Consider the following 27,323-nt stretch of genomic DNA (forward strand, 5'->3'; position numbering starts at 1 on the left):
TTATCGAACAGATATTATTATCACTAGAGTCACTCTAAGCAGAGTTTCGCAATGATTTCGTCAAAATCCTGCGAGAGAGATTTTCACAAAAAAAGTAAAAAAAAGCCAAGTGCACGCGCGTTCGCATTACTCTATTGAAAAATACAAGACAGTTTTATATACTCTCTACAAAAGAAATAATATCAAGAGATTACATTCGCCAAGTGCGAGTGATTAATCATTTTTTAATTTTATAAACATATGGTTTTGATTATGTAATATATTTATAAATTAAATATGTTATTAATAATATATTATTAAATAAAAAATAAAATAATAAGAGAAATACAATAATATTAAAAAAATTATAATAACTTATACAAAAAGTCCTTGGTGTGCCTTTTTTATAGACAAACGGTTCTCTTATTTTAATGATACCTATACAGCAGTTAATATCAATAAAAAAAATCAACATACTTATATTATTGGTATATTTAATAATATATTATTAATCAAAAAATAAAATAATTAGAGAAATATAATAATGTTAAAAAAATTATAATAACTTACACTAAAAAGCACTTGGCGTGCCCTTTTTTTAATATTACATCGATAATCAATATAATATTTTGATAGTGATTACAATAAGAGAACCGTTTGCCTATAAAAAGAGTATCCTCAAGAGTATTCCCAAGAGTATCGCAAAGAGTATCCCTAAGAGTATCTCGCAAAGAATATCGCAAAGAGTATCCCCAAGAGTATCCCCAAGAATATCCCCAAGAGTATCGCAAAGAGTATCCCCAAGAGTATCGCAAAGAGTACCGCAAAGAGTATCGGAAAGAGTATCAGAAAGAGTATCAGAAAGAGTGTCAGAAAGAGTGTCAGAAAGAATATCAATATCAATAAGAGTATCAGTACGAGTATCAGTACCAGTATAACCGGATGGGAGTCACGATCTCAGGAGATTCAGAAAGACCAATTTTTTTCCTCCTACACACTAACAGTAAGTCATTGTTTTATTATCCGGTTTTCCGCGTCTTAATTTCGCATAAGTCTGGACCAACATATTTTAACTTGTATCGAAAACCCAATCGCAATAATTCCGGTGGACATTAATTGTATGTCCTTCCCTCGCTTTAGTGGGTCGTCGATCTTGCCATCAACGCAGCGATCTGCACGACACTTTCCAAACGTTGAGGCTACTGTCTTTCGCTTCCGATTCCCCTTTAAGCGAAGTTCTACGCCGGATAATTCATAGAAAGTTCGCACGATATTTAGAATTAGAAGATCTACCCTCTTTCCCTCTCCATCTAGTACCACTTACACCAGACCCGCACCCTCTTCTACCGCCTCCATCTTCTCCTCCATCTCTTCCTCTATCTTATTCTTCACCCCCTTCACCTTCCAATAATCCTGAAGACTAACTCTCACCCTCACCCTATACACTCACACGCATACCACATGCACACTTACTAAAAGGAGTAGGTTAAGATACAAATAGGTTAAGATGCGATAAAAAGAAAAAATGTAAAAGAAAGACGTATATAGGAAGAAGAATGTACATAGGAACTTCTTAGCACGAAAACTGAAGTTGGAAAAATAAATATACAAGATACATTGATTTGAACTAAGATTATACTTTCATAATATTGTTTGTTGAGTCAAATGGAATTGTAATAAACATTTTCAAAACATATAAACGTAGTTTATAAAACATAAACCTTTGCGCATTTAAGTGTAAAAAGCAAAAAACCAAAAAATATATAAAAAACAAAGAAAAATATAAAAAATAAAAACGAAAAAATACAAAAAAACCAAAAAAAAAAAAGCAAAACAAATGGAGTGTAAAATCTTATCGCTGCAGCCTCCTCGTAACATAATCCGGAGTCGTGATTTATATCACCAGCAAATGCGCGAAGATTAACTACGTTTATATGTTTTGGAAATGTTTATTACAATTCCATTTAACTCAGTAAATAATATTATGAAAGTATAATCTTAGTTCTCAAATCAATGTAAAAGAAAGAATTTTTCGTGTATATTAAACAAACGATAGTGCATCGGGGATTAAAAATTCTTTAATTTTGACATAAAATTCGGATTCCTTAATGTCGAGAACATAAGATTAGTAACCTTTTAAATTCAATAATAAGGTATAAGTACAAATAGCCGGACATGTCCCTATATTCGGACATATACATGGAAAATTATTATTATTAACCTTAATTATTTCTTTTAGTATAATATTATAATGTTTAATTAAAATCTATCAATATTTAAAAACATTTATATGTTGAATTATTTTAAGTATTATAAAAATTATTATCCAATAAAAAAGAAAACTGTAACATGATTAGACATACTTTCACGATGTTCTTAACGTTTTGTTAAGAAGTTTGATATATTTGTTAAGATATTTTTTATTTACTTTATTGTTTTTATCTCATAAGCATTATATAATCCGGAAATGGTAAAGAATATATAAGAATGCATTTAGTTAATAAAAAAACTTATTTATAGTTAAATTTTATAAATTTAGCTATTGGTACAGTAATTTCATGATTGCCTAGTAACCGGCCATACGTTCAGTTACTGATGTAACTCGCGTTACACATGTGCTCGCGTGTACCAACAAGCAAATCGAGAAATAACTGCTGTCACAAACATTTTTATAAGTAAAGTTAGAAGAGTTTAAAGAGTAAGTAAATTTTGTATAAATTTTTTATAAGTAAAGTTAGAAGTTAAGAGTTTAAAGAGTAAGTAAATTTTGACACATCAATCAATGTAATTTGAAAATGTATATTTTAACCATATAACTTCTATACCTATATACCCAGATAGCACAGAGAATTCAAAAAGAATTCAGTTGTATGTCACCAATTCTGAGTTTATTTTCAGATGTAAAAAGAATTCTTCAGAGTTCAGTTCAGTGAAAAGAATTCTTTTTGTATCTAAAAATAAACTCAGAATTGGTAATATACGACTGAATTCTTTTAGAATTCTCTGTGCTATCTGGATAGCCTCTAAAATATAACTTCCGAACGGCATCCATGCAAACACTTCGCAGTGTTATCTGCATTAATACCGTATGAATTATGACTTTTTTATAGGATCATAAAAGCATAAGAAAAAAGTCATATACACTAAAGGACAAGAATGCTGCTTTGAAGGACATGAAAAACGGTAAAAATAAAAAAAAAATCAATCAAAATATGACGATTTTATTTGTAATTTTATTTTAATTATCATGTTGGGATATTGGGTCAATTGAGTTTAGCAGTACGGACATTGTCCGGATATTAGTACATTCCTACTCTTGCAAATTTTGATTATTTTTTAAATAATTTTGATAATTTTACTTTCTTTTATATCTTAATAATACTTCTTAAAGTCTCAGATTTTAATTAATTATATTTTTACATTATTAAATATTATATACCTTTATAAAATTAAGCAATTGTAGTATTATGCCGTTAAATGTCCGGCTGTTGGGACATTTATATTTCCAGCGTAGAAGACCAATGGCCCGTATCATTTTCGACCGTATTAATTGTAAAGTATTATTTATTATTCGCAAAATCATATGCCGAATCATAATTCATAATGATAAAACAGGTACGATCATGTATAATTACGTGTATAATTATTAATTACCATGATATCACATAGTAACATTAATGCATATAAAATAAATAACCTAATTCTGTGATTCGCGGAAGTTAAATTTCCTGCCGTTTCATACACGTATAATTTCAGTTTATACCTTCAACAAAATTATCGCGTAGGTAAATTTATGTCGAAATTTCGCACAATTTTAAATAAGCATAATACTGCGAAATATTATCGTATTTAAAATCTTTTTTTTTTATTTTAAAGAGTGAAATCTATATTTTAAAGAGCATTTGTCGGATTTTGAATTTATTCTCTCCCCTTTCCGCAGTCTTTTCAAAAGTAAAAACGTGTTGCGTTTCCAAAAAATTGCACAATTTGACATATTTTACGAGGAGGAATAAATTTTTTTCGCAAATTTCATGATAAAAAAATCCTTCTTTATTTTTCTATTTGCAAGGAAACCTCGATATTTTGTTAAAATTGTTAAAATCAGATTTGTGAAAAGAATTCATTCCATTCAGTAGAGTGCATTAAATTAAGCGATTTAAAAAAATGCATGAATGGTAACTTTGATATGTCGCAACTTCGCGAAAAAAAATCGTACAAATCCGCTTCTTTTTTTTATTGCAAGAGAAAATCTATACTTTACAATGGTTATCATAAAACTTGTGAAAAAAATTTATTTTACCCCATAGGATACATCAAATTGTATAATTTTTTGGAGACACAACACGTCTTTACTTTTGAAAAGACTGCGGGAAAGGAAGACAATAAATTCAAAATCCGACAAATTCCTTAAAGTACAGACTTTATCCTTTAAAATAAAAGAAAAAGATTTTAAATACAATAATGTTTCACAGTATTATGTTCAAAATTGTACAGAATTTCGACATAAATTTACCTATGCGATAATTTTGTTGACGAGTGTATATTAATCAATGTTCGTACATAAATTAGCTATTCTACCGTAAATTGCATCAAAATCATGGAGCGTGTTCTAGTCAAAAAAAAGAAAAACGAAAGAAAAAGAAGAATTTAACAAAGAACTTAATTTTACACTATATTATAAATAACGAAGTTTATATAACAAAAAATTTAATTTAAGAAAGTGGTTTTAGATAACGCGGAAATAGTGGTGTCAGCGGATTAATTTTTCCCGTGCATCTACTTGACGCGACATTAATTCACTCGGTGTAATCGTGGCGGAAAATACCGTCGGGCGAAGTGCCAGCTTAATTACGAAAATGTTAGTTTTCAGATTCAATAATCGTCTCCTTTCTCTCTCACTCTCTCATTCCGCCGCCCCTGTTCATTTTTCGCAAACTCAGCCTCCCCGTTACGTCGACACCGAGTAAAGTTGTTGAAGTTAAACAGCATCAGCGGTGGATAATGGAGCATTATAAAAAAGAATGGCGATGGAAATTATGGAAACGTATGGCGATGTTTAGAAAATTATTGTATAGATTGTTCATTGACGTTTCTCCCGAGATGGACGTTTCATTTTATTCACACGTCCCTGAAATGTTTTGTTACCTTCAGTTAATTCTAATTTAATTCCAATTTAATTTTTAATTAAACAGAACACCGTATACGCTTTAACAGTAAACACGCGCGCGCACTAAATGAGAAACACGCTTATAAAAAGATTCATTTAAATCGCCACTCACTCTTGGTCGAACGATTTTGAAGTAACGTTGCGAGAGCAAACCTTGTGAAAATTACGAAGTCATTACCATTACCATCATTGTTATTAATGAAGTAATAGTTTTTTTGTTTTAGCAATTATGATACCATCAGAGAATAGAGGAGAGTTCTGGAGTATTAGTTTCGCGATGAGAAGTTACGACATTAATAGTCTCGACGATATCGTAGCAAGACTCATTATTACCACACTGAGAGAAGAAAATATTTAAAAATTAAAAAAAATATTGCGTAGGTGCTTTAATAGCATATTTGCCTTAATCTAAATTCTTTTGTTCAAGTAGAAGAAATAATTTCTTTTATGAAAAGTCTAAGGTTTCCTTAAGATTTTAAGGAAACGTATATTTTTTTATTTGACAAATATTTTATATTAGTAACATGCCGTTAGTACTCACCAAATGAATTTTTACTATTTCTTAGATATTTTTTCTCTCAGTGCAACGTTATCTCAACGGAACAAGCATAAACACACGTTTGCTAATTGCGTTTTTACGATGTCACGATAAAACGCTACGTTTTAATACAGTATTAACGACATGATAGAAATCAATTACGTCGCATTAGTTCTACCATTGAACGCGACCTCCGCCGCATTAGTGTCACTAATTACTATCATAGAAGTACTCCGAACACACGTCGGTGTAAGCGTTAAAGCACAACTCCGTTGCATTTGTATTTTCGAGTTGTCCCCCTTCTCTTCCCGTTCCGCTCTTATTTCGTTACTTCTCTTTTCCCTCTGTAATATCTCGACTCTAACTAACGAGTGGAATTTTTCCTTCACAGACAGTCCTGAGACGTTCTCGCGCGGGGAAGAAAACGCGTCACCACCTCTAGTCATAAATTAATGCCTGACTCTGTCGTGAGCGATAATTGCAACCCCGCTGGCCGGCAAATTAAACGAGTGCGGACAATGAGAGCGGTGCACAAAGGCGAGTACAACCATGGGTGAAGAGAGCGACTACGAGTGAACGTGACCTCTAACTAGACAGCTACAAGCGAGAACCGAAGGCTTAAAAAGACGAAACTACGGAGGGTGATTGTCAGCAGCACTCGCGATTACGCGACATGAATTTCTTCGCGGCTTGCAGTCGATAAAACGACTGTTCGATAAAACACACGAGAGACGCCTAGCCCATAAGCGCGATAAATATAGCTGTCAGTGTGTTTTGTCGAGCGACGAAGGCAACAACAAAAATACAGCAAAAAGATATATCAAAAAAGAAACTAAAAAAAGAACTATCGTTTATTGTTCTTGTAAACAATAAACTTTTTGCAATGAGACAACCAACGTGAATATTATTTTCCACTTGTTATTCTCTCGATCGGAGGATAACGTTTATTGGGTGCTGCAATAAAGTGCATTCAAGAATCTATTGACTACTGCGGCTCAGTAAAATGTGCACACACAGAAAAGAGTTATCGAATCGTACTTTATTAACCGTACCTGATTTTTTAATGTTTGTAGCATACGCACAAGATAAAAAAAGATTAAAATACAATCTGAAAATTTGTTGTCTATATTTCTCATTGCACATTTATTTCTCATTTCTATGATTAGATTTCGTTCATATATAAAAATAATAAAAAAATTGATAAAGTATACGATTTAGGAAAAGGAAACAGTGTAGTTGATTCATACATAAATCTGCTTGTGCCAACCAGATTCAATGTTATTCAATAAAATATGGAACAACTAATTATGTTCTACAACCTCAGAGTAATTGTTAAGTTATTGGCATTGCCAACAGTGACGATATCTGGTTACTCCAATTAGAGCGTATCCATGGTAAATGTTACTTCAACCAATTTCTGATTACCACTACCAGATCACGCGCAATTACATTGATATAATTGAAGTAACCGGTACTGAAATAACCGAGTCATATCAAGTTTTATATACATTATCATCACACAAAAATAACTAATGAATAATAAAATAAATAAGCAGATTTATGTATGAGCCAACTACACTGTTTTTTTTCCTAAATTGTATACTTTATCAATTTATTTATTATTGTTATATATGAACGATATCTAATCATAGAAATGGGAAGTAAATGTGCAATGAGAAATATGGATAAAAAATTTTCAGATTGTATTTTGATCTTTTCTTATCTTGTGCGTGTGCTACAAACATTTAAAAAATCAGATACGGTTAATAAAGTACAATTTCGATAACTCTTTCCTGTCTGTGTCTTTCTGTGTCTTTCTGTGTGTGCACATTTTATGATGCAACTATACTGCTCATAACTAAGTATTTCTAGTTATGTGCACCATTTCTTTTTTATCCGTGCATGATTTCGGTAACTCTTTCCTAATTCAGTTAAGTGAATATTACTTGTTTCAAATATTTCATAAGTTTATACATTCAAATCTTCACTGAAAGAAAAATATCTGACATTTGTAACTATAATCATATAGAGAAATAATTATTATAAATTATGGTCAAAATAATCATTTTTTAGTCAATTGTATTATAATTTTAGTAATAATAACCTTATATGCATGTTACTACTACTATCTTCGTATTGGAACAACCAAAAAATATGGTTGGAGTCAAATTGAGTCTAAACCATACTTTTTAGTTGTTCCAACATTATTACTAATTATTTCTTCATATGATTATAATTACAAATACCAGACATTTTTCTCTCAGTGTTTATCATAAATCAGTGTTTATCCATCATGAGCCCGCAATTTGTTCAAAATATGTTCTGAATCTCAGTAAGTTTAGCATTTCAATCAAAAATGTTAAATTAAAAGAAAAACTCGGTTTGCTTACTACATAGACCCAAACCAACATTTCCTTCGAGAATAAGTTTTATAATATCCTTGTAGAGAGTTTGCGATGATATTTGTGTGAAGAGTTATCAAGAAAATATTTTTTGTTGAAGGCTATTACTTGAAATAAGGAAAGTAAATTGAGCAATCTCGCTTTTCTTAGCAGCAAAACAATATTTTTCTGTACAGTGTGCCTGCAATCAGTATTTAAATTTCGTGACCCGGTAGCAAACAGCCATGACGTTGCGACAAATTATGCGGGCTCAAAATTCAATTGGGAGAAATCGACCACCCACCTCTTGCGTGAAATTACATGCGGCTCTGCGTTGCCCTCGAGTCCTACCTTGAAATGGAGGTTAAATGGGACGCAATAAGGAGATTCGTGAGGAGATTCCGAATCCTGATGCGATGGAGGGACATCAATCACAAATTAAGTAAATTACAACTAACGGCAGAAGCTGATCAACGGAGAACGTTTCTATAGAAAAAGTTCGTGAGGATTGCAAAATGACCGTGTGTCTGCAGTGATAAGTGTACTCGACATCCTGACTTCCCGGCCAAATCATGGCCGCCAGAATCAATCGATATCGCGCCTCAAATACGAATACGTAAATCACGAGTAACAAGTTTTCGCGCTCGTTCATATTATCTTGATATAATCAAGTCACAAATTAAAATCTCGTTAATGCAGAGTCAACAGTAAGTTCCGCGAAAAACGAGATTTTAATACATCCACTAATCCCGAGAATTTTTAACTTGTTGAAACTCGTAAATCTCCCGCAGCAAATAACTTCGATTGTGCTCTGGTTTCAATTTTGGCCAAGCTGACGACTTTCAGTCCGGCGGGAAATACCGTTTTGTCGTTGTATGGACTTTCAAAGACTTCCTTCTCCTCTCTCTTCCTCTCTCCCACTTGTTCTACTATTTTACGCGTTTCTCTCTCTCTCTCTCTCTATCAACGCTCGAAGAAATACCTTCTTGCGATAACGCTAGTCGAGATTACGTAAGTTACGTAAATTAACCCGCTGTGTCTGGCAGCGCCCTTATTTGTCGACTACCCATAGAATCCGATAGATTGCCAATAGGTTTAAAATTACGACGAAGGAGCAAATTATCGCGAGAAAGTTATATAATGAGAACACGGGGCAGGAAGCTTCCTCGCGAGAAAGAACTTTTGCAAGAAATTGACAAGCACGGACAATCGGACGCGCATTTCTCTCTTCCTCCCGCCATTCGTCTCAAACTGCATCTCTCTTGTGACAACATTAATTAACTTTATAATTAGTTCGTTTATTCTCGACGATAAACTGAGAAAAAGTCTTGTCTTAACAAATGCATTTGCTTGAGCGTTTCAGTGCAATATTTAGTAATTAGTATAAAATATGATAACAGTTTAGTATGAAATATAATAATGATAGTGCAATATTTAGTAATTAGTATGAAATATGATAATGATAGTAACAACCTTCTGGTAATAATATAAAATAATTAGTAAAGTAAATAATTGCTAAATAGCTAAACTATTGCCAAAATATTTGATCATCTCGTGTACTTACCACATAATATATTACTAAATTATGTAGTTTTATTTTACAAATTGTTTGGCAAATTGGTAATAGTCCAAGTCTTAGCAAATAGCAAGATTAATAAGCCTTGATAATAGATACCAAGCCCTACTAAGGTTATATTTGTTAATATTTATCAAATTATTTGATCATATATATTCTGCTACATATTAGTTTAGTTAAAACGTTATTCCAAAGCATCTGATAAATATTGTCCCGGCTCGATGGTTATTATAAAAACTTTTTTCAGTTACGATTTTATCAAAATTCGTCTATTAAGACGGCAATATGACACAAATTGAATGCTTGAAAGAGTATTTTCGTGTTCTGTTCTAAAAGTTTCTAAGTTTACGCTGAATGATATAAATTAAATATGACATAAGGCGTCTCCTATTGACAGAGACTGCGCGGATCCGTCAAAATGCGGTTGAACAAATACGTCGATCTGCAGCAAACAGGTTCAAATGCGCATATTTTGCCTGACGCAACCCAAAAACCGCGATCGTAAACATTTGTTCGAGCCGACGCGAACCTATTATTACTTCACAAAGTATGTAATTTCCCGTCGCGCGCGCAATAATTCAATGCGATGGGGACGCGACTTCTCCGGGTGAAAATTTCCCGAGCCCGTTGAAACTCGACAGCGAAGTTGTTGGCAATGATTGGATTCTTCCAAAGTACACGTCACTTCTCTTTCAGGTCGCGTGCGAGAGATGTGTCAGAATCATGCACGATACATAGGGTGCATCTCGATGTGTGAGCACTCTGCTGCGCGTTCTGGAAAGTTCCGCTCCTTCTCTCAAACGCGAAGACGCGCGGTTAGTTGCGGCTCCCCCCGAATGACTTTGTTAGTTCACGAGGATGGTCGTTAAAGCACGTTAATGTTAAACTTCCGTCAGATTGTGCCGAACTTGCACATTCTCATTTTCGTGAACGGCGAAGCCACGTAAACTATTTTCTCTGGAGGAAAGGGCGAAGTGTAACGAAGTGAGGCGAGGTGAGACCATTAAAGGTCTCTGTACAAGCCGAGAACAAATTTTAATTTGATTCTGAAGCCGTCTCACACAGTGAGAGCGCGGAACACCGTTTTCTGTGCGTGATTATATGTCCATACACATGCGAATACTAACGCATCGCTCACGCGGATACAACAGCTGCAAGTTAGTATAGCTGAGCTTCATTTTGTTGTGGTATTTGCAATTTGAAGTATTTTGTCGATATTATATTTGCTTACCAAACTTTTCTTAGCATGCTCCTTGCATAAGTGCCAAGAATGCTACCGATTTTTGTATTTAGACTCTTTAAAATTTAAAGAGAATATTGTAATAAAAATCATAATACAATTTTAGTATTCCGGAAGTAAACTAGCACTATGAGGAAAATTATAATAAGACAAAATAAAAATGACCATGAACATAATAAAAATTATCATAAATGTAATCAAAATTATGTTTTAGTCATTTTTATTATGTTTTATTATAATTTTCGTAATACTGCCAGTCTATTCCCGGATTATTAAAATTGTACTGTAATCTTTACTGCAATATTTTCTTCGTGTAATAAATACAAATAAAATTTGTAATTAAATTAAATTAAAATAATAAGAATTACAAATGTTAATAAACTCACGCTGCACTGCGTGTCGAATGTTCATTAGTATAATATATTCGATTTTTATTTTAACTTTTTTCTAGGAAAAAACGTTCTGTAGCATCCTACAAACTCTTCTGACCACACAAGTATCATAAATACAAAATGCATCGCTGTATTTTGATCAAAATACGTCAAATACCTTTGCCTACTTCGCGGTTTTCCACGAGAGATCTCCATAATGACTCCTGCATACCGTTAACTCTGTTAAAGCGCGCTTTAACGCGTTCAACGGCTCGTGCTGATTTCCATTAATCGCTCGAAAGTTTAATTAAAGACTGATGATACGGTAAATAGATGTGCAATTCTCTCAGCGCACGGGTGCACATATGTACGGTTTTTACCTCGTTTAATTGACTTTCTGTATATTATATTTGATTCATTAACATACGATTAATTATGTTTTACGCGTAAATTAATGATGATCAACAGCGCATTGCACTAATCTCACCGTTGACCATCGCGACATTCGACATTTATTAACGCGCAATGAACCAACGTTATACTTTTCGGAAGCATTTGACGTTGAATCGATAATGGGAGAAGCATGCATATTTATCGTGAAAACATGCAATCCAGGTCGAGATAAATAATTTTTCAACGCAAGGTGCGTTCATATTCACAGGCAATAATTGTTCAATTAGTAGGTTACTGACCTCACGAGTTATTACGTAATTAGGAGTGCTACTCGATGGTCGGGTAATTTTAATCAAGCAATGATTGACTGCAATTTTATTGTGCACGGACAGAGATGAAATAATCAAATACAAATGATGCGAGGAAACACAACACGCTCAACAATTTCTTTGCTCCAAAATTGTAATTGTAAATATTCTTTTCGATTTTAATTAATCCTAACATTGTATTATTTATTGGAAACCGCGCAATTTATTTCTATTCTCGAAAATACAATGGTCAAGATCTCGTTGATTTTTATTACCCTTCAAATTTTCATCGACAGAAAAACTGAGCTAACTGACGATAACTACGCAATAATGAACGAAATGTGCACATGACAACATTCATATGAAACATTCTGTTTGAATTGAAAAAGCCATTTCTCTCTTTCTGGTTCGCGAGAGAGAGAAAAAGTTTGGGATAACTAACGTCTCGTGGCGTAATGATACGCAATTCGATTATCGAGGTTTCGATCTCGGCGCGAAATAAGAGCCAGAAGAAATACGTCGGCACCGCGCGGGACTGCTCGTGAATCAAAATGGAAAGGACACCGCGCGTCTTAAGCCAATCAACCGCCGTAACTGTATTGCGTAAATGAGTTACAATGTTGTTGTTGATGCTGTTGCTGTGCGCCACACGTACGCTTTCACCGTGTGCTTTCGATCTTAAGCCTATTCCGGCGCTATTCATCGATAACTTCTTTGGCGTTCGTAGCGTCGATGAAGACAAATCTAATCGACGACGAAAAGGATTTCGGACTGTCCTTGTCATTGTCGTCGTTGTCGTCGACCGCCCATGCGTAGGCGACTTTCTCCGGATGGATTACAGAGACGCAAACTAAAAGTCATCCGCTCGATAAGCCCGGCGAATTAGATCCTGATAAATTGCGCGAGGGACTCTCGAGAAGAAAGAAAAATGAAATATATGAAGTAAGATATAATAGAAACGATAGAAACGAAAGAAGAAGAAATAAATAACGCGTGAAACAGCTTACCGATTGAAGTGATTTTAGGATAATACGTATGCAATGAATCTTTCATTATATAAATTCGATTTTAACGCTACTACGTATGGCTCACTTTTAAACAACAGTGTGATTTTTATTTATGTAAGATCATGATTCCCTTTATATTGATCGTAATAGCGAATTAAGATTGCTCTTTAATTAAAAGAGAAAAAAAAGAAAATTTCAAAAGAAAATAAAAATAAAAGATATTTTATGTAAATGAAGTTTCGAAGGGGCTCAAGGAAATCTAATAAAGTAAAAGGCCTTCGTGCGAGAGGTTCTAAAAGCTAAAAAATAATCCAGACCGATCAAAGGTATGCAGATTAACGTTCGACGGCTATGGAACAACAGACGCCAGAGATTGACTTTTATATGAGTTTACATCGTATGTCGCATAAACGATACAAAGGATAAGCAAGTAAATTAACTTTGGAGCGCGTTATATCAAAAGACATCCGAAACGTGCTGGGAATCCGACAGTTGAATCAGATTTAGCCGAGAAAGATTTGAGTAATGGCTAAAATTGTTCAACACTCAATTCTGACAAATTTTGAATAATCGTATGTAAGTGTCTACACTTACATAGAAAGAATAAGAGCAAATGTCCATTTCTTCCAAAATATCAATATATTATTTGTGAATTTAATAAAGAAATACTAGTATATTAATTGTAAATCTAAAATTTTGAATTTGACGTTTGAGTTTTCATATCAAAGTCTCTACCGTTAATAATAATTTTAAATAATAAATAATAAATTGAAAAAGTTTTAAGCATAGATATTCCAAGTAAACACATTTCTTATTGCATAACAATCGCCAGTATTATTTTCAAATTGCATAAGATCATTAAAATTCTACGACTCACTCTAAACTCTAGCAGAACCGTTGTCGCGACTCCGTCGGGATTCTTCCGTGTTTGACGACGCGATTTTCCGCAGGTTCAGTGTCTACGAACAAAATATTTACGATAAGCACCTATTTCACGCATAGAATTACGTGCCTTCTTTGCGCAAGTGCGGTATGTATAAAGTTCCCGCCTAACAATACGGTGAACGAATGATCATGCCGAGATGCCGGCAGAAAAGAATAGAAATCTAAGAAAAATAACCTATCTCGAATAGCCTCAGAGGAAAGCCCGTACATATTTATTCGTACGCGCCGAGAGGAAATCCTCTATTCCCGCGGGTTGCATGCATACCTTATTTCAATCCGAGTCGAAATCCGCGGAGAACAGGCAGGATAGAGTGATAAAATTCCGATGTTTATATGCCGGCTTAACTATACGTTGCACATCGTCGCAACGACCACTTACCCCTTATCCACAACCTTGCTTTAATCTTTAAGCCGTAATAAATTAACCAACTACAGTCGATTATTTTAAAAATAATCAACTGTGGTTGGTCAATTTCTTACGGTTTAAGAATTAAAGCAAGGTTGTGAACAAAAGGTTACAATTGATCTTTTGAACGCGGCAAATACAGCTGTTCAACGTAGTTCTTTGTCTCTCCGCGAATAGGCGCCACGAATAGGAATGACCGATACGAACAGGAATAGACTTGAATGTAGTAACAGTCGGTAAATCGGTAACAGAAAGCAGACAATTTCTGCTTTATTGATCATCGTTCCTTAATCTGAAAAATTTCATATAAAATTCCGTTTTGTCTTGCGCGGGATTTATGTAATAAAAATTCAATTTCCTGAAACATTCTCTGACATCTCTGAGACGTATTATTTATTGCAACCTCTGTTGTTTATGTGATTTTCTTCTCGACAAGTCGGTAATGATGCAAAACACAGCGCTTTGAATTCTAGTTTGTCATAAAGCTGGCAACCATTCCGTAACTGTTTCGTAATACTTTGCTACTACAAACGTACAAAGTCTAATCTTGTTGGCATTTCGATGAACTTACGCGTGCGAGACCCCCTTTTAGCGACTCGAGAACGCAGAAGCAACGACGTGAACTTCGAATACACAACGTGTCAAACGCGCGACGCTCGGCTCGATAGAATGTCTACAGAGCGACAATCCCTTTCATAACGAATTCACTTGTATCGCGGCGATTTAACGATAGCTTGCGATAACTCAGGTGCGAAACTTACTTGCCGCGTTTCTGGCGATGATAATTTATGCGTGGGACAACCCTCTGACGAACGGTAATTGCGAAAAACACGGAGCAGCGACTTGAACACATCCTACCGCATCGAAGCGCCTCCGTAAAAGGCCGACAGATGGCGTACCGGTGGCGTCGTTTGCAACCACCGGAGGCAACACACGCACGTAAGTCACGTAAGTACTCATGTAGATAGTGAAAAATGATCTGACAATTAGCTATATAGAGTATATACTTCCGCTCTTTCAGCGCCTTACAATGGACGAAATATCTTCTCGTTATTCGCGTTTCCCTCCTTTAACGGGAAGGTTACGTTGCCACGGTAGTACAAAGTAGAGTGAGAAACCTGATATGTTTCTCTTGCGTGTTTGAGATGGTTAACGTACGTATTATAAAAAAATTACGATGATTTATCTGTTAAAAACTGCGTAGTGGTGGTCCATCTTTAGCGACTACAGTCGCGAGAAGTACAGGACGGCTTCTCGAGTCCAAATTGACCGAGAAATCACGATCGAAAGTACAATGCTGGAGATAGTACAATTTTTATTGTTATATTCAATGTTAGGTTAGATTAGATCACTGTTGACTAACATTACAAGATTCTCGTCCCAGGCAGCACAAACTGTTAAAAGATGTCCTGAGGGCGTCCAAAAGACGCTTGAAAGAAACAGAATGTCTTTTGGATGCCTTTAAGACATCTTTTTAGTAGTTTGTCCTTGTCTGGAATATAAATTAGATGATCATACAACACGGAACGCTAACGTACAGTCTCATATTTCGACAACCGAGCAAGTAATCCGGGGTATCTACTTTTTCAGATTTACCGAATTATCGCCGACTTCACGCCAGTGACGATTTTGATCGCGGACGCGCCGAGTCGATAGAATCCTCTGCGAACGACGTTCAGTCCTCTCCCGAGCACGCCGCGCTCCTCGCTGCAAATACTGATAATCAAGCGGGAGTTGTTAACGGGGAACGCTATTCAGGAAACGTAAACCTAAGTATGCTAACTCTGATATCGTCGACGACGGCTCGCGCGTACGTTCGGCTTTCTCGTTAGCAACCGATGGATCGGCGGTATCTCTGGCCGCTCGAGGATCATTCATTAGCGTGCTTCCGCATGTCGAACGGTTCGTTCCTTTTCTGCCGGCCTGCGAGATATTATACTTTCGTTACGCGCGTTATCTCAACGCCTGAAACGCGAGAGACGGCGTTATGCCGTCCCGTTATGCGCCATTGATCTCCGTCACGCTCATAAAACGAGCAGAATGTGATTTCGACGTGTACGTTAGCTACGACACAGCGACACCCGTAGTGACTCGCAGGAATCCCGTGGGACGACCCGCACTCGCAGACTATCAGCTCCTCCGAAACGCGACCTCGCATGCAATCGCAAAACCGCGCGAGACAGCGCTTCCTCCGCCGTCGAACGCTTTCTCTTTTCGAAGCTTTTTTACACCGGCGACGCGATCTCCTTTTCCGCTTCCGCCTGATCTCCTTCTCCTCTTCCTCGAGCGTGTCTCGCCAATTCACGTGAGAATTGCGACGTTCTATGTTAAAAGTGTTCATCCGTGAGTTCAACCTGAAAGGTTGGACGTTAAGCTCGGCAGATTTTCTAACGCGTTTCTTTTTTACCACTTTTGCCGCAGGTACATGTCTGCTCCGTGTAACCCGACGAATTGTCAGAGCTGAACCCACTCGACCTGGTCAATTCTGTATTCCTCACGCTACACACGTATTGTTTAGACACAAAGGCTGCCGCGATTTAATATCTAATATGAAGGTAAGCTTGCTTAATCTGACGATTTTACACGTGTATAAACACCAAAAGAATATATAATTGCCGAATTGTGAAGATAATCCTTTCGCGGAGAGGCTAAACAAGGTGAAACGTTTCTCAAATATTGAAGTTTCTACTATTTCAGAAATGTTGTTCGTTTCGTTATTACTCACGCATATCCGACGTTCGCGAATACCGTGAATATCGTGATACTAGTGATTTTTTTATTTCAGAGAAGAATTCGCTTGACTCAGTGAAACGGCATGAAAGAAAGGATTCTTTCTCAGGGACGCGGGGAAAGCAAGGCCGAGTTCGCTTCGCGTAAAGATGGAATGTCTCGCGACTGCTGTTGAATAGTGCACATGGCAGTTATTTATTGTTATTATCTAGTGCCTCACCGTGTCTTTCGCGGCAGATACATCGAAGGAGAACTCTCGGCGATTAACAGCGAGACTTGGCATTTCTTGCTGAAAGAAATATTCCGCAATGTAGCACGTAAAATGCTTTCGATATATCACGTATGGTAGAAGTTTTTATATTTTATAAACAAATTTAATATTCTTTCTATTTTTAATATTGTTACGAATCTCAATTTACGGATACACTCAGAAGAAAACGTAATAATGACAATTATACAACTGACAACAGCTATACGAGTTTTGTATGGAGAATTATAATGTATATAATTTAATAAGCTATTTTGTAGCTTTTACAACCAGACCTTTAGTTGCAATAACTGTAAAATAATGGATTAAATTACGTATATTAATTTTACATGCAAAACTCGTATACTTGTCATCGGTATAGTTTTGTAATTTGTCATCACAATGCCGTGCATTTTACGAGTTTTCATATTTCATAAATATATTTAATATTTTTTTGTTTTTTAATATATTTTATGTAAACCTCAACTTACGACCATATTCAAAGAAAATAATAATAGTAATTATATAGGTGATAACAACTATACGAATTTTGTATATAGAATTATAATAAATATAGTTTAATAAACTATTTTGTAGTTATTGCAGCCAAACCTTCAGTTGCAATAACTATAAAACTGTAAAACAGTTTATTAAATTACATATATTAACTCTCTACATACAAAACTTATTATCGGTAGTTGCCGTCGCAATGTCGTCTCTTCCTCTGAGTGCAGAAATTTTGCCGTTAATAAGACACGAATTGTTTAATACTTTTTGAATCTCTTCGATTCGTTAAACGACGTTCCGGAATTTTTTGAGCCGTTCTGCGAGTTCTTCTTCGACTTTGAGTTCTGCGCTCTTTTATTTCGCGCGACATCGAAATTTCTCGCAGAATTGCCGTCACTTGACAACGCTTTCTGATCGTGCCCTTTGTTCTTGTGATTACGAGCACTGTGGATGATAAGGAAAACGTTTAACACGAATGCGCGCGCGGCATGAAGTTGAAGTGCGTTTGTGTCGTAAGCTCGTCGTATAAAACGCGACATTTCATGAAGACCTGTTCACTGATGCGGCATTTCACGGAGATTCCTATTACAACCGTCCGCTTTTCACGAAGTCACTGGAGTCTCTCTGTGAAACGCCGCGTTTCGCGACAAGCGCGGAAAATATCCGCGGTAATGCTGCGTAAAATGCGAAATCTCTCGTCGGGACGCAAAGCGTCACAGGATTAAATAATTTTCCGCAAAAGTTTCACTCCTTACATAAACTTCTTTTGATATCCGTTGCACCTTGGGTTGCGACATTTTTCCGACATTTCCGATTCATCCGATTAAAACTCGCGTACGTCTCGATCGACAAGCTGCGACAATTTCAAAGTAATAATGAAGATTTAGCTGGTCGAACAGACTCGGTAGTATTATCAGTTATTCAATAGAATACACCGCGTACCTGCGAAGGGTTGCATACTTTCTAAACGTCTTTTCCCCTTCTTCATTGGAGAAAATCAATTGAATTCTACTTAAACTTATGCTCGATCATGGTCGAAAGGAATTTTTACGCAATTGTCGTGCCGAATTCGAGTCTTTAACCTGTGTGCATGGGCCGGACAAGATGCGTGACATTATCGATCGTATCTATGACTACATTCGACTTCAATTGGAATTATACAGGGTGTGAAACAAAACAGATTCAAGACTAGGATAGGTAGTAACTAGTAATAGATAGCATTCATTATGCTGAGTAGAAAATGTTCAGTAAATATTGGTTGAAAGAAAATCAACCTTTTCATAGTTTTGGTAAGACAAGTTACTTGTGTTACTTACTCTCATGGATCGTACGTGATGAATGAACAAGTTAGATAGATTACCATATTATCAATTAGTACTTTGATGTTTGCAAAATATATTCTACGCATCATTGTACAGCCGGGGATTAAAAAGTTGTCCGTAATTTTTGAGATGAGTTTGTGAACATTCCATTCTGTTCAATGAGATAATTCGTTTTCCAATGGGAAAAATACTCTCGTTAGACAAGAAAAACCAGTTCACAAACTCACTCCAAAAATTACGGACAACCTTTTAGTCCCCGACTGTATATATCCTCTTCCAAAAATTCCTGGTCTTCTCCTGATTCGAAGAAGATTGAAGATTGTTTTAAGAAGATATGTTAAGAAGATATGTACAATAGAATACTTTTTGCAAATATCAAAGTAATAATATAGTAAGATACCTGATAAAAGTATCACGAATAATTTATATTATCAAAATCGAAAAATATTTGTAGCTTTAAAAGGGTTGATTTTTTAGCCTGTGTCTGAGCACTTTTTTTATTTTACTATAAGAAGTATTATCTATTTTTTTTCCTATAAATTTTGAATCCTTTTCTTTAATATTCTGAATAGAGTCACTAGGATCGGTTGTTCCAACTTTTTGATAAGTTAACTGATAATTAAATCATATATCTGTTTTTGTTTCTCCTTCAACTTCTCCTCAGACAAAGTCACACATATGATTTAACTATCAATTAACTTATCAAGAAATTGGAAAAACCGGCCCTCAAATCCCTTTGTATCAAACAAAAAATGTACGTGTTATTTCAGACCCCAGCTTTTACTCAAGATTTTCATTTTATAGATTTCAGCACTGCTTTTACCGTAACGCGAACAAGACGATGTTAGGAGGCGGCGGTGTTTAAATTTAAACTCGTTTTATAACCCTCGTAATTTCTGCAGGACGCTCCGCAGCGGACTAGGTGTTTGCAACAACGTACGTGGATACGATCGTAGCAGCTCATGAAAATTCTCCGGCTATTTTAAGGAGTACGGAGTCGGACCGAGTAAGGGAAGAGGAAACGAAACGTGGAAGATAGGCGCCACGATTCGCGCTCACGTTTCGCGAACGGGAGATTCGAAGAAATTCAATCTCGGAAGCTACGCCAATTGTCAGCATGGTATTTCATATATGTATACATCTTTCATTATATATTCGTTATATATCTCTAATTTATTATTCAGGCTGGTGAATCCGCCTCCGTTATTAATGAGGTGACATACAGCAATATGTTTATATTTATCGAGCAAAGTGAATTGTATTGATATTTAGACACTTTGCTATTCAGGCGATCAAATTGCCGAGCACATTGATAACACATGTTCGTTCCAACGGGATAAGTCACGTCACTATTACACTGAGAAGAAAATACTTGAAAACTTATTTGCGAGATATCAAGTTTATCTCTAAGAAAAAAAATGTATCTCTTTATGAGGTAAAGTTTATATCACACAAATATAAGTTTTCAAGTATTTTATTCTCAGTGTAAGCAATGATCTTAATTATAATTAAGTATCTTCTTCATTATTAAAATCTTTTTAAGAGACTCCAAATTGTGTATTAAAATACACAAATTCCACGTTACTTTTCCACGTAGAAAATCAATGCGATTTATACATAAACATGCACTACGTAATGTAATGCTTTATAAGCGTTTGGATTGTACACTCACCAATTGATGTTTTGGTATTGAACAACGTCCAGATGTCCAAGTTCTCATGTTGCTCCGCATCCGTCTAGTCATTCAGCTTCCTCGGCATCCAATCTCCGTATCGTCCAGTCGTCGCTCCACGTCAATCACATTTCACTTACAAGCGCGATTATTTCAATGATATTTAACGATTTCAAGAAAAGTACGCAATAAGCCCAAATATTTCGAAAATACGCGAATATTTTGCCGCAAATCACGTGTTAAAGATTGCGAAATAATTTTATCGTTTTCGACGAGAAGTTTTTGAGAGAGAAGAAAATACTTTACATCGCGAATGATTATATCTTGTCGAAAAAAATGAGTTTCTTATTTACGAGTTTTATTTTGTGAAAAAAACGATAAATATAAATATTGGGTTCAGCGATAGTTTTGATTGAAATGATGTTATAATTCGCCGCGTATAAAAGATTCAGAAAAATAATAACCACGATTATCGCGAAATTCAGCGCGAAATAATCACAATTTTCACGCGCGGAAATTCGGGTGACGCAATTCTGTTGCACGTTTTATACTGCTCAAAATAATTTAGAGTTCGCATTAAATGAATGATATCACTGTAAAATTGTTTTACCTTCAGTCAGAAGTAAAATGAGCTAAAACACTAATATAAATGCGTTTTCTAAAAATTGAGAGTAAATATATTAAAAGGAGATATATATTCAAATATCTGGTATATCTCTCACGTAATATCAATTGATATCAGTTGACTATTAATCAATCCAAATTTAATTGAAATAATCAGCAAATCAATCAACAAAATTAATAAATCATCATGTATGTAATCACGAATAATTTAATAGATTGACGAATTATTAATCAACGTACAATAAGTCGTATAAAAAAAATTTTATTAAAAGTTTAATAATTATTTCAACAAATATATAAATTTACTTATGATTTTATATATGAAAATTAATTAACTTTGAGAGAGAGGTTATTGTTTTATCATTATTTTAGTCAAGAAAATTTTCATTGATAAATATCCGACATTGCAGGCATTTAAAGAAGCAATCTCCAGATTATTTCGAGCAGTATTTATTAGCGGACGTTATTAACACTCACAAACAAAACCCAACTTGCGAGAAACAAGCTAAGTAAATCGCATTGATCTTCTTGAGACATTATAAACATATCTCAAGATTTTGTATTTAACAGATTTTGCACATATTTTTTCACTCACCAAAACACCGCGGACTCAGAGCCGGCAACGTTCTGCGACATTCTAGAACAAAAGAAATAATTTCGTTGATCAGATTTTGAAAAGCTTAATGAAAGATTTGTTAATACGAGCGCATTAACTCGTGATCGCAATTAGACGCTTTCTATAGAGCGTCTATTAGACAATTCTACTTTTGATTGTACAATTATACAATTGTACTGATTTTCGATCGCAAAGTTAAATGAGAGCATAAAAGAGAGCTGTGAACGTACCTTCGAGCCGACTTTGCTCAGGCCGAACCGGATCCTTCGGTACGGCACTTGTAAAACTGTATCCCTTGAAATCAGCTTTACTGTGTGGCTGCAAACTCTGGCAAGATCTGAAGCAAACAATAATTGTCCCAATTAGTTATATCGATAGAAGTCATTGTATCACAAATACGTACGCAGACAAATGATTAGCTGTAGGAGCTAAACCATAACTGGCAGCTACATGCTATGACAAGCTAAATTTATTAGTTATTTGAACTTTGACTACGATACGAGCAATATTCGCTGCTAGACAGAAAGTTTCCATTATTATCATATCGCTTTTTTTTAATTGTACTTTATGCTTATATAAAAGACTTAGGAAAGTAATAACCACGATTATCGCGAAATGCAACGCGACCGAAATAATCACAATTTCCACGCGCGAAAATTCGGGTGGCGCAATTCTGTTGCGCGTTTTATACTGCTCGAAATAATTTAGAGTTCGCATTAAATGAATGATATCTGTATAATAGTCTGTATAATAGTATATGATAACAGTCTGATGACTGTATAATTTTTTTCAGTCAGAAGTAAAAAAAGCTAAAACACTAATATAAATGCATTAAAAACATAAAACCGTCGCGTCACGTTACAAATTCGAACCTAGACTTCTCGTTGATTTCACAAATTAATAATTGATGTCCACTTTAATTTATATACAAAAACCCTAATATTTCGCACCTACATGATTACACTGTTTGATCCTTATTGCACAGAAGGATGATTTCGCAGCCGTCGGAAGCGCGGTAATTTTCTCTTTCCAATGCTTCTTGTTTCAAGTCGCTACGACTTCTACAAATAGAGTTATTGACGATTATGGCTGCGTTCCGAAATTCACTGCCAGTACTGAAATTATAGTATACGTGACATGAACTATAGAATTTCAGTACTGGCAGTGAATTTCGGAACGCAGCCTATATCGATCCGCGTTCTAGATCACTCGGCGTTACGGCTTTAGGCCTGTTCTACAATCGTATGTCGCTGTCGGAAACGTCGCTGAACGTAGTCGCTGATCCAATAAAGAGAACTCGTCTCGAAAAACAAATGCTCTGATTGGCCCATCGGCTGCATTCTGACATACGACAGCGACATACGACGTATTGTAGAACAGGCCGTAGCGAGCTGCGAGTTAGGCTGCGTTCCGAAATTTACTGCCAGTGCTGAAATTCTATAATATACGTGACATAAACTATAGATTTTTAGTACTGGCAGTGAATTTCGGAACGCAGCCTTTAAGACTCTTGAAGAGAGACAAATCGCCCACAAAATGGCGGCGCAAATACGTGAGCTCGTAAGAAGTGCGTGGTCTGTACTTTTTCGTTGCACTGCTGCACTAGTGCAATAAGTAGAGTGAGACGAATATATTTTTCCTCACTCTACTTATGTTGTCGCTGCCATTTTTTGGGCAAAAGTCACGTGCACCAATCACGCGGAACCCCGTTATGTCCAGTCTCTACTCAAGGGTCTCTACTGCGAGCAGGTACGACACGACGCGTGAATGGAATGCAGAACACGACTGTTATCTCTTGGAAGATCACCTTCGCGCCATACGCGACGACACGCGGTGGTACGACTCGTTATCCCCCACTCCGCGGCTTAGATAAGCTCTGCTGTGACGCCCCCCTCTCCCCGCCTACTTGCTCGCTGTAGCCATGCGGTCGCCTGCCTCATCTCTCTTTCTCTCTCTCTCGCTCGCTCTCGCGGTCATTCACCTCAAAGAGACAAATACAGCGTGAAAACATAGTACGCTGTAGCAAAAGCAAGCGCCTCGTTCGTACTAGAATACCGCTCCAAAATTCGGCTATAACTCTTAAGTAAATCGACGTGGCGACATGAAACGAGAAGCAACCTCTTTGGCACGCGTCCCCGCACCGGTCTATGTTGCTCTTTTATTGTTCAATGTGAATAGTAAAGTATTGTGATCGATCAAAGCACGGTAAGCACACACTCACACGAGCAATAGGTAACCTCATTTATTCGCGATCGAACTATTTAGATTCCTTTCTTCGTCTTGTCTATTGCAGCAATAACCGGATTAATGTAGTTATCGAGGATCGAAGTAAGGGAATAATTATTTAAATGGTTATTTGTGCAAAATTCTACTTACACACGAGTATTGTATCAAATATTTTATATATATTTTTAATGTTAATGAAAGATTATGAAGAGACAAAAAGCTTGTTGTTTTACATACATATTAATTGTACCTATTAATTGTACAGGCTGTGTCTGGATTTAGGTTCTCGTGTGTAGGCAGAGCTTGTTAAATTGAATAGACAACAATTCTGTACTATTTTGTATTGACTCCGCCATAGTAATTATCGAGATATTAGTAAAACAAATTGGTCAATCAGAGCGCGGTCAATCAACGACCTCTATAAAGTTATTTTCTTACAGAGACAAATACTCGAGATTTATTTGCATAAAATATTTAGAAATAGTTGTCATTTTCTTAGCTACTCGACAAATAAACGTGTAGTTTTTTAAACTATATTGTACATATACATGGTGCTTAAAAAAATATTAAAATTTATATGAAAATATAACTATCTCCATATAAGTGTCAATATTTTTTCGAAGCACTTTGTATATCATACGTTTTTATATGAAAAATAGAAATATTAGGATATTTCTCATTTTCAGTTACTTTTTGCAAAAGTTATACCAGCAATACCTTCTCAAACCTTAACCTGAGTTTAAGTCTTTCTCTGAACAGAGTTTAAACTGAGGTTAAAGTTTAATCGACGTTGACAGAAACATTAGGCATAAGTCATTTCTTTGTGTGCGGAGGTTCGAAATTATATATTTATTTTTTAAATTAATCTCGAAATGAAAAATAATAGTTAACCTCAAGATGCCAAGATGGAGGTGTTTCTCATGATATGATAATGCTGGCACGATAGTCGAGGTAACGCGTCTCACTCACACCTCTATCATTCTGGAAAAATCAGCGGCGACGAACGCGCGACGACTTCCGATACGTTCAACTTCGCATCAAGGATTGTTATGATACTTGAACAGCTCCGTACCTACGACTATTGTCCTCGTGGTTACGTGACCTCCAGCCAGCGAAACGCACTTCAGTGCAGCGAGTCACGTTGTTTATTTATTTCTTTCTTTATTTATCTCTTTATTTAACGTACTCGTGCTAGCAATATCGTACACGTCACTTTATGACCTTTAATTCAGCATTTCGTGCAGTATTAAATTTAGCTCAGAATAGATTTTTCATTTGTCGTGGTGACGCGTTATATATAGTTGCATGAATGTAGTGGCTGCGAAATTGATCTTGCTGCGGTTTATCCGCCACGCTATAACTCGTATCCATCACGGACGGATATGCAAACGAGACTGATTTAGAATCGGTCATCTGTGTGGAAGTCGGCTGTGAATTATTCCGGAAGTTGAGCGTTCGACGGTACGGATAAAAGCGATCTCGTTGGCACAGACGGAATGTAGGTCGTAGAAAGTTGCACGAGGAAAGTGGCAGTCGAGTTTTAATTTAAATCGTTTGATTTGTGTGCGCCCGAGATGGGACAGAAAAGGGCGGTTATTCGTGTGTGGTTCCAATTGCAACAGTTTTAACGAACCGCGACGTGACATCTCCTGTACTACGTACGTGTTGAGCGAAGAGAAGGACGAATTGAATCGAACTAATCGGTCGCATCATTGTCCTGTATCACGAGTCATCGAATTAGTCACATATTTTATTTACGAGGAATGCCGCTGTACTCGTGCCATAGGGATTATCACAACGTCGTCCTTTGAGAGCTCGTTAATACAGATTCACTTGCTGTGACTCACGTGCCGTGACGCGAGCGTTTTGCTTTATCGCGGCTTTAGGCAGGTGTGGCATGCAACGCGGAGATTCCATCGTGTCTGACCGACTTCTATATTTCGCGCCTTTATCGAAAATTGACCCTTTTTTGTTCCTTGTAATCAATATATCATTTGCACAACGTCATTGTGGTCTTATATTTGCGACGCCGCGGTGCTCTCTTGCATAAACTATTGCGTTCGCTATTCGACGCGAACAAATGTCTGGCACGCGATGACGCGAGATACGCGCTATCACTTTACTCGTCTCAATTTCTGGCATTTCCAGGCGTCCTACGGAGGCGACGTGGAAAAGAGAATATAATGGGCCGTGGTCCTTGGAAGGACCGGTTGACGTAACCGGTCCACTATTTTTAACCGGCTCTTTTTGCTTCACTTTTTCCTGACATTCCTTTATTCCTATCTCTTGCGCTTTATACACGTCGGCACACGTCACATCATACTGCCTCTTCGCATTGTTTCCGCTAGCTCGCGTAAACAAAAGAATCGTTTACTCTTCGTTTCCTCCTTTCTTCCTCGTATTTACTTCCTACTTATATCTTTACAGACGGTCCGGTGAATTTCCAGCGGTTGGAAAATAAGCAATAATTGATGAAGCATAATCGTGCACGCGTTGACTAGAAATAACTGGAGTGCATTTTTGGGGAATACTTGAGCGAAGAATTTCAAGAACGTCCACTGCAATGCGACAACATCTAACGGAAGAATGCGAGTAAAAGGGAGAGATAAGAGTCCCGCATATGTTAAATTTACGCAGCTAGAGATACGATTCCTTCGGTGGACGTGCGAGCACTCGGAGAAAGGAATTTGTCATTTGCAAAGCAACCTTAGATACGCGAGCATTATGCTACCTGCGAGGCAACCGTTACACCGCGAATACAAACGAACGCCTCGTGGTGAATCTATCTGCAAAAGAACTTACGTAGAATTCTTGAACCTTCAACCGTTCATTAAACCCGCATCGTATCTCTGCACCGATAGAAAAGAGTAACGTCAAATATTAATTGATTATTATTCACGATTATTATTCAATAGCGATTTAAAATAACTGTGCGGTTTCCTCCAGAATGCAGTTTTTTTCTTTCTTTTTTTTTAAATAAGTGTGTCAAATTCCTTTTCTCTTTATTGCTATTTTCTTTCAAGAATTTTAAAAAATTCGAAATGTATCTAATTTATATTTGTTGTAAG

The 27,323-nt window shown here is 36.1% G+C and overlaps 1 protein-coding gene and 1 long non-coding RNA gene across 11 annotated transcripts; one reads left to right on the forward strand and one right to left on the reverse strand.

Moving 5' to 3' along the window:
* Window positions 1-15,219: 15,219 nt before the first annotated feature.
* On the forward strand, window positions 15,220-27,243 carry LOC116852440. Of its 9 annotated transcripts, none has more exons than XR_004379774.1 (5): window positions 15,232-15,259; window positions 15,333-15,465; window positions 15,902-16,084; window positions 16,733-16,866; window positions 17,097-17,753. XR_004379774.1 is itself a non-coding variant. In XM_032832821.1 (4 exons), the coding sequence occupies exons 1-4, from the start codon at window positions 15,606-15,608 to the stop codon at window positions 20,071-20,073; spliced, it is 414 nt and encodes a 137-aa protein (XP_032688712.1). In that variant the 5' UTR covers window positions 15,507-15,605; the 3' UTR covers window positions 20,074-20,832. The 9 variants fall into 9 exon arrangements, 2 of the variants coding, with proteins under 2 accessions (XP_032688712.1, XP_032688713.1); XR_004379770.1 differs by lacking the exons at window positions 15,232-15,259; window positions 15,333-15,465; window positions 17,097-17,753 and adding exons at window positions 15,507-15,648; window positions 20,020-20,237; window positions 26,683-27,243; XR_004379771.1 differs by lacking the exons at window positions 15,232-15,259; window positions 15,333-15,465; window positions 17,097-17,753 and adding exons at window positions 15,507-15,648; window positions 20,020-20,237; window positions 20,302-20,832.
* On the reverse strand, window positions 21,759-23,090 carry LOC116852442. 2 transcript variants are annotated; one of them, XR_004379777.1, is made up of 3 exons: window positions 22,980-23,090; window positions 22,260-22,366; window positions 21,759-22,050 (listed from the first exon to the last, which is right to left on the reverse strand). It is a non-coding gene; the product is annotated as an uncharacterized LOC116852442 (long non-coding RNA). The 2 variants fall into 2 exon arrangements; XR_004379778.1 differs by having other exon boundaries at window positions 22,984-23,078.
* Window positions 27,244-27,323: the final 80 nt, after the last annotated feature.

The sequence above is a fragment of the Odontomachus brunneus genome, unplaced genomic scaffold, assembly GCF_010583005.1.
Source record: "Odontomachus brunneus isolate Ranch 3 - 2012 unplaced genomic scaffold, Obru_v1 Obru_scaffold_224, whole genome shotgun sequence".
In the NCBI taxonomy this organism is placed as follows: Eukaryota; Metazoa; Arthropoda; class Insecta; order Hymenoptera; family Formicidae; genus Odontomachus; species Odontomachus brunneus.